This window comes from Haliotis asinina, chromosome 13, assembly GCF_037392515.1.
Source record: "Haliotis asinina isolate JCU_RB_2024 chromosome 13, JCU_Hal_asi_v2, whole genome shotgun sequence".
Lineage (NCBI taxonomy): Eukaryota > Metazoa > Mollusca > Gastropoda > Lepetellida > Haliotidae > Haliotis > Haliotis asinina.
In genome coordinates, this window is record NC_090292.1 from 27,100,463 (window position 1) to 27,109,734 (window position 9,272).

The window sequence follows — 9,272 nt, forward strand, 5'->3', positions numbered from 1 at the left end:
TACAAATGAGCTTATTTTGCAATGAATTCAAGAATTATACGTGAAGATCACATTTCCAACGACAAAACTGCAGAACTATTAATATATATGTTTTGGGGGAATGATTTTATTTGCTGCAAGATACTATTTCCCTTTTACTAGGCACTGACGACAGGGAATACTTATGCATTACGGTAACGTTAAGCAACTTCATAACATATGCAGCTTGACGCACATTTTATGTGGAGCACAAGACAGGAAACCAGTCACAGAATGCATGACAATGTGATTACACACAGGTGGCTTCAATTACATGGCTGTATCTTGAATTCCAAATCTGTAAGCATTGATTTAAAGCTGTCATTGTAATTTGACGTATGATGCTGTATAAATAACTGTATGATGCTGATAGTAAACAGCTGTATGGTGTTGATATTAACAGCTGTGTGATGTTGATTGTAAATAGCTGCATGATATTGATAGTAAATAGCTTCGTTCGAAATCCGTTCAAAATCAGACAATTCCGTTATTGCCATTATGCAATACGATGACGGGGCATCTGTTTACGAATCACTATGAAATAGGAATGATAGCAGGTGTTCGCCTGAGGTAGATATGGAAATGACATAATTGTAAGCTGCGGTAGATATAGAACTGGCATCTGTATCAGTTGAGGAAGAAATAAACAAAAGTCATCTATGAGAGTTGTAGTAACAAAGACATATATTCCAGTGGTGATGGGAATTCCAGTGAGATCTGTGTCAGTCATGAAAGACATACACCTGAAAGTATCACAATTATGGTAGCTATAAAACTGATATTATCACAATTGTGATAGATATAGAACTGATGTTATCACAGTTGTGGTAGATATAGAACTGATATTATCACAATTGTGGTAGATATAGAACTGATGTTATCACAATTGTGGTAGATATAGAACTGATGTTATCACAATTGTGGTAGATATAGAACTGATGTTATCACAATTGTGGTAGATGTACAGCTGACATTATTACAGCTGTAGCAGATAAAGAACTCACATTATCACAGCTGTGGTAGATATACAACTGACATTATCACAGCTGTGGTAGATATAGAACTCACATTATCACAGCTGTGGTAGATGTAGAACTGATGTTATCACAGCTGTGGTAGATGTACAGCTGACATTATCACAGCTGTGGTAATGTCAGTTCTTTATCTGCCACAACTGACTGATGTACAACTGGCATTATCACAGCTGTGGTAGATATAGAACTCACATTATCACAGCTGTGGTAGATATAGAACTGACATTTGTCTCAAATGAGGTAGATACAGACCTCATCTATACTTAGGTTACTAGGTTACGACCTGAACATTAGTAGTGACGTCAGCAACAAGAGAAACAAGGGATCTGTTGAAGAGTTTTAACATGAGTATGTTCCCTATAAGAACAAGTATTAAACGTATACTATTTTACGAAGACTAATTACCCACAACACATCCAATCTTCTCTACACATTCAGTCAAACACATTGTTATTTCCCATGTGCGTAAATAATGTAAACGATATACAAAAATAATTAAGCCTTTAATATTCACAATAATATATTTCTAATACCCTATAAAATAATATCGCTACAAAGCTTATGGCGAAACAAAGAAAGATGACAAAAGTCGTCGATATCAAATACCCGTGGGAAAATCTGGTGATTCTACTCATTAATATTGATGATTCGTTAAATAGATTTCGTGAAAAATGTGTACATTTCTTAAACTGGGTAATTACTTCGTGGTTATTTGGAAGAGGGGAGAATTTATGTAAAGGTTGAAACAAGGATTGTTAACACCAGACACGGAATGTAATCACGGTTCCAAAGCATAGATAAATTTATTCGACACACTATGCTGAAGCATTCTGAAATTAATCGTTTTATGGTTGTACACAGCATCCCAACCTTATTGCGTATATACATGACACTTACGTACGTCAGCAATAGGACAGTGGGTAGCCTTGTGGTCAAAGTGTTTGCTCGTCACACTAAAGACCCGGGTTCGATTCTGTAAATTGTCGAATATGTAAAGATCTGTTGCTTTCGAGTGCCACCACAGTAATATTCCTGGACCCTTGCTAACAACGGTGTAAAACAGTATTCATGCACTCACTTCTAAATCCTAACAGCGACAAATGCTTTACAACATAAAGGTAGGTATATGTCGGAAACAGAGCCCATTGTGCGATTATCAGTCGTATGTTTATGATTCATAATCAAAGATAGATAATAACATGTGTTCGCGGAAAGGTTATCGGAAAATATGTACTTTACATACAAGATGTAATCCTTGTAACATGTATTTCATTTGACGTATTTTAATGGCATTGGTTGGTCACAGCTTAGCCAAGCATAGCATCTGGACATTTCTCTCAAGATGCATCTTTGCAAGTAATAATGTAATGAATACATATATACGCGCGCGCGCACACACACGGAGGGGGGGAGATGTAATTCTTATAACCAATGTTTCATTTGACCTATTTTAATGGCATCGTTTGGTCAAAGCTCAGCACAGTATAGCATCTGGACATTTCTCTTCACATGACCATTTGCAAGTAATAATGTACTGAATACACACACAGAGACATAGACTCACAGACACAAACATATATAAAAACATATATATATCGTAGTGTATCCCGGGGCTATGCTTGAATATATGCTTGGCGATAATAATCAGATAATATCAACACCTGACATGTCTGAACCAAGCGACCAGTTGTTAGCTGGAGATTTGTTCTAACACAGATCAAACAATGTTTGATAAAAGTCCATGTCGACGAAAATATTTTACGATGATGCACTTTCCCCTTGAAAATAGAACAACAGTATAAGCTGATTAACATTTCAAGTTACACATTTTATAGCTTGATTATAACCCACAAAAATATCATCATGACACTCGAGCTAGATTTGAACCACTGTTTTCCTCGAGTATCAGATGAAATTGAATTAATAACCAAACGAAGCTCAGTGACATGAATGACACTGACAGTTGTGCAGCATTGATGCAGGTTTTATGAAGACGTATTGCAAGTAAAACTTCGAGCAGCAAATTATAATCATTTTGTATCGGGACTAGAGAAATACGGAGCGAGCAGTGGGCCCGGGGATATCCCAAGTTTGAATAAAACACTGGAAAATTGTGAAAGGTAAGAATTTAGTAATTCTGTTTAAATTCATTAACGATATGACTTTTCGCATATTAAATATAAACAGATAAAATTATGTGATGCTATTGCAAATACTAAAGGTCGAATTCTCCCCGGGGAGCTGAGAATACGCATGAGATGACTTTGTTCATAAAGTGTAGCTCTTTGAACACAGAAACTGTCGCGGCTTACTGCGGACACGTGAAGATCCGTTTAGAATTGATCTTCAACAACCCATGCTTGTCGTACGAGCGATTAACGGGATCGGGGATTCAGGCCCTTTTTTTCTGTCGTATTCCATCTGGGTGTGTGTGTGTGTGTGTGTGTGTTGGGGGGGGCGGGGGTTGGGGTTGGGGGCGGGGTATGTTTGGGGGGAGGGGGGAGAGGGAGGCGTCTGCTATAACTCCCAAACTCCCAACTACATGATGTCTATAGAAGTCTCGGTCGGAAAGGGGCTGTTTTGCTTGAATCCCAATGCGACAGCTCTTTCCACGAAACAGGTTTTGTGCTAAGGCATTGGGGTAGCCTTGTGGTAAAAGTGTTTGCTCGTCACGCTGAAGACACGGGTTCGATTCCCCACAAGCTACAATGTGTGCCTCACACGAATGGACAGTCATATCGCTAAGATAAGTTTGTGTGAGTAAGTATAGTTTAGCCGGTTAGCAATATTCAAGCAATGTCACGTTACAGAAACTTTCTGTGTGAACGTTTTAACCACGAGTTTACTTCTCAAATGCTAATCGGGATCACAAGAAAAGTTGCTGCTTCTAGGGTTTATTGTGGTTTCCCAATCCTGTCGAGGCACCCATTCACAGTTGGATGGACTGGGACACTTGGCCACAATACTTTGACCACGTCCACAACACGTTGCTGTAACCGCAACTAGATTATGTGGCCCCCATCTGACCATATACTAATGGATTCGTGGTTTCTTTTAAGTGTACAGGGTTGAGTACTGTACAGTACAGGTTGTTACAACATGGAAAGAGTCAGGCACCATCTAAATATACACCGCAAAGATATACCACTGGAAATTTCTATAGAAATTTCAACATGAATAGACTTAGCTCCAATATGGCGGCCCCCATGGAGTTGGTTCATCAACGTGCCATGGAAAGATTCGGTATTTCATGTTTAACTGAAAATCAGACACTGGCAATAGAGAGTGCAGGGATCAATCGCCAGGATGTGTTTGTAGAAACAAAAACTGGTAGTGGCAAGTTTTCCCGATGCATTCGGAAAATACCGAGATCTTGCGAATGATCACTCTTGAAAGAACGTCTCTGATTGCACAACTGAATCTGAACGCCTCCAATCGCGAGTCTTGAACACTCGCACCATGAAAGGGTCGTATTAGAACAGAGGTTACGTAGGAAGATATGACAGGAGTAACCTCTGTGGGAAGAGAATGGGGGTGTGATGAGATACGTCCGATATGATAATTAATCCATGCAGTATTAATTCATCCAAGGGTCCGTCCAGTGTACGGCCCACAGTGGATATACATAACGAGCGACCTGAGTATATTTCTTGTCGGTGTTCCAGGTCGTATTGCTGGAAGAGACACTTTGCTTATAATGATCCATTATATAGCGCCTCAAGGCCAGTCCACGACGTGCCGTCACCGCTACACAACAACGAAATGCGTCACAGTCTTTGCTTAACCAATAATTTAAAACTAAATAACAACTGCGCCCAGATGAGCTGTACATGAAACTCGAAATGATGGTAAAACAATTTTGATATATTATATATCACATTAAGTTTCTTATGGATTTGTATTCTGTGCCATTCGATTGCCAAAAATAGCTGCAACTTTAATGTAAACCCTCTAATGTAGGTTTAATGAATGTTATCTCTTACAGTAGAACCGTCGCGAGGAGCGTCATTTATTTTGTGGCTGAAAACATTAATAATTACTTATGTTTCTTATGGAATAGAACTGGCTCATTACTGTCCAGAGAAGGCGAGCTGTTTTCTGTTACTTGAACAGGGAGTGTTGTGTTAGATTTCAAATTCTCCTGAGAAATTCCTGTGGCGCTTATCTATCTGCGTGCGTGCGTACGTGAGTGAGTGTTATATTTCCATTTTGGACATTATGCCACACGCAGATCAGGCTGTTACGTGAGAAAATCTGAAAGCTAAGTTCTGCCTAGGCATTAAACAAACGCACGTGATTAGTGCCGACACACCTGAAAATGTAGTCAGTCAGATTATGCATTCGAACAGAATTTCTGGAAGTGAAACGTTGTCAAGATATACAGATCTAATTACCGTGCCTTGGATGACTTGTGCTCGTTGATATTACAACTGAATATTTGCGGATCCTGCTCGCGTTGATGGTCATGATATCAGTCACTGGGTTGTCTGGTTCTGACTCGATGATTTGCAAACTACTGTTATGCGGATGGATAATATCTCACAAATAGATAGAAACATAAATAGACAGATAGTAACGTTGCAATAGTGTTTGATGAGATTTACACGAGGCAGGTGTTAAGGAATCTGGAAATCAGACAATGGAAACTAGACGGACAGACAGACAGAAAATATTAAATAACGTTTCGGTTGTGTTGGGACAGACACGTTTACGCGAGAAAGGTCCTGAGAAATCAGGGAACATGATAAATTGCTATCCATCGTAATACCCTTGCGTGGAGTTATTGCTGATGAGATTTCAGTGAGCGTCTAGGTCTCAGGTGTTTTTTTTCGCAGGGGATGGTCAAGCAATTGGTGATTGTCTCGGAGAGTTTTGTGGTGTACACACAGGGACATTGTCATGAACGCTTACTGCGTCGTGTAATGATGATTCTACTCTTCTGCTGAGGAGGAGGGAGTAGGAAGCTACTTGTTAAGTTAATTATCGGATATTTTTTTCAATGGAATACGCCATCATTTCGTGTTTTGAATGCGGAACAACTGACCTGCCCCTGCATGTGTTTGTGATGGGTGACAGCAGTTGCTTATGCACTCTCCTTTCCGGTATTGTCAGTTTCATAGTGATTCATAAACACATCGAAACCTACGACCAATCGACAATATTCTTTAAAATGAGATTTCCCCGTGAATGACTTAGTTTTACGCCGCTTTTAGAAACAATTCAGCAGCATCACGGCAGGAGACACCAGAAATGGGCGTCGCACATTGTTCCCATGTGGGGAACCAAACCCTGGTATTCGGCGTGACGAGCAAACACTTTACCTACTAGGATACTTAACCGCCCAAGGTTTCTTATGAATATAGAAAGGGTGAATGCCACAAACTACCGTCATGACCAACTCAAAAGGATCAAATAGTTTCGTTCGTTATACCTGCAATAATCACCTCAAAGGGATAAAATACTTTAGTTCTTTTTAACGTGCCATAACCACCTCAAAGGGGTCAAATAGTTTAGTTTGGTTTTACCTGCCATAAACAACTCAAAGGGATGAAATATTTTATTACGTTCTAACCATACTTTGTTACATGTATGTGGAGAGTAAGAAAAATTGGCCAAGAGTAGTTCCAATAAATTGGAAACACAAGATCTATATTTTGAACCTCGATATTTCGGATCAAAGGTGTGATGTAGCGCTGATAAAGGATACGCGTGTAACCGGCTTTTGGATATAACGATCTGTTTTTACATGATAAATATCTGCAAGTCTTAATATGTGATGGTACCTTCTGTCGTTCATATTCCTGAAAATTAATTCGTATGACGTGTATTTGGCACTTAAAGACCACCCGATCCCATTATTCGCCTCTCACAAGTATGGGTTACTGAACATCAGATCTAACCCGGATCTTCACGGGTCGCATATGTATAGTAAATTAGTGCCCGTGTACATGATCGTGCCGAGTTTCTACACCGGCTGTTATATTTGTCCGTTTACGTTCGAATGTTCCTAATCGTTTTAAAAGAAAATGTCTTAATACCGGTTAATGGATGGATGGATGGATGGATGGATGGGTGGGTGGATGTGTGAAGATCATTTCTAACCCAGACTGGTACAGTATAAGGAACTATTTCACCGCTACATCATGACTTTGGTAATGGGAGAACCCTTTCCAGAGAACACAAATATATTCACATGTATATCATCCATATGACAACGATAAGTGAAGTGCTTGTACATTCGTTTAGCAGGCAAACCGTCACATGTGTCGGAAATGTGTAAAAGGTTTTCATCATTAAGTTACAACTTGCACTTGATAATCTATACATACATCTCAGTACAAATACGTGTATTTTTCGTATATATAAAGTAACGGATCGATGATAAGTGAGACGAAACCATTTCTCGATTCCATATAAATGGAAAATGTGGCATGGGTGTTAATGCATTTGAACAACATTCACCCTTATATCTTGAAGTTAACAATATGTACAATTTGCTTGGATAAAACAATGCTTTCAGCGATAATTATGTAAGGGGTACGAATAGTAAGTAAGAAGAAATGGTGATTGTAAAAACTTTACACGGAAAAGGCGTGATTGGTGCGGTAAATACACGCATCTGAAAATATTTCACCGTTATAATTTGCACTCTTCCAGTTAGCAAGAATGTTGTGAGTTTTTTTTCATTTGTTTAATGGCTAGCAATGATACGCGAGAAGAAATGGTGTCAGTGCAGTTTTACAGTTTCACCTTTACAGCCTGAATTTGATATTTCGAAATCTCTCCTCACTTTGCACACATTCTGTTACTTCTATGTCATGTATGTAACGACTAGGAAAAAAGTCACGTTTGTACTTATTCACAAAGTCAAACCATGACAGCTGTGGAACTACTGTTTATTCTGAACTATTTCACCGTTACAACTTGAAGTAGAGTCCGTGCACACCCAGAACACTAATGGTGTTCGTTGTATGTCATTTTACTTACGGCTAGCATGATAAGTGAGACGAAATCATGTTTGTGAATTCTTTATAAACTATTTATCTATATGAGAACAAAATGTTTGTGCATTCCTTACAACGGCAAGACGTAACAGGTGTTGCCAATATATAACTATTTCACCGTTACAACTCGAAGCTGGTAATACATGACAAATGGCACAACTAATACAATGAAAACACTTCTCAGATAACAAAATACTGTCACAGATAATGTAATGTGAATATCATTTTAGTAACGGTTAGTAACGATACGCGAGAAGAATCATGTCTGTATACTTTTTATAAACCCCACAAATTGTGAAAGGAGCGGAAATACATGAAACTATTCCACTGTTGAATTTGACAGTAGAATTTCCTCAGTAAACCTAAAGCTGACACAGATAATGCATTGATAAAACGGGTAACAATGCTCAGTGAGAAACAACAAATTGTCAATGAAATTAGTTTTACGCATCTGCAGTATATCAGAGGTGTTGCAAAGGAAGAATATCCTACCTTGAATGGACACTACAATGACGAGAAGCACTACCGACAAGTTAGTCATGTTGCTGTTGGTCCCCGTGATGGTCAGCTATGCTCAGAGTATTCCCACCCCTCACTAGTTGTGCTTTCTCCTTCCCAGTTGTCAGTGAACGAGCGTATAGGACGAGCTCTTTATATGGCACCGCCACACATCAATAATGCACGCAATTCAATAATACCACGCCAGCCGCTGGAGTCGAGGAAACTCGCCAGGGAGACCTTTGCCGCAAGGGTCAGCTCACTAAACAATCCGGGTGCCGTATTTTGACGTTGACGATGCCACCCCCGATATTTCTATTCAATAGGAAGACTGGCTCCGCCCATTAGGTCACATGATCTGCACTGATTTGAGATGCAGGCTTCGAGGTGGGTCTTCCCACGTTGTACTGAACAGTGTCTAAATCGAGAGGAAATACGTTCTAGGTTTCAGGATGATAATAGAAACGGGATCTAATAGTAGTAACGTTTTCCTTACACAAGCGTGATAAGGTGGGCCATTACGCAGCAACGCGTAATCCTTTGTCACGGCTTATGGCGTTTATGATAGTTCTTTTCATAAATCGTCGGTGAGAAAACAATTGTCACTCGAATGATGCAATGTCTAAGCACTACAACGGCTAAGCACTACATTACTCTCACAAGAACCCTGTTCCACTGTTTCTCTTCAAGTCTAGTTGATATCTATAGTACAACAAAA

General features: G+C 39.4%; 1 protein-coding gene across 2 annotated transcripts in view; it reads right to left on the reverse strand.

The window, feature by feature from the left end:
• LOC137260339 (uncharacterized) overlaps nt 1–8,684 on the reverse strand; it is a 66,441-nt gene extending 57,757 nt beyond the window's left edge. The window contains exon 1 of one of the 2 annotated variants that reach the window (XM_067798018.1): nt 8,549–8,684. In XM_067798018.1, coding sequence (XP_067654119.1) covers nt 8,549–8,597 — 49 coding nt within the window. In that variant the 5' untranslated portion in view covers nt 8,598–8,684. The remainder of the gene's footprint in view (nt 1–8,548) is intronic. The other variant, XM_067798017.1, reaches the window with a different exon arrangement.
• Nucleotides 8,685–9,272: the final 588 nt, after the last annotated feature.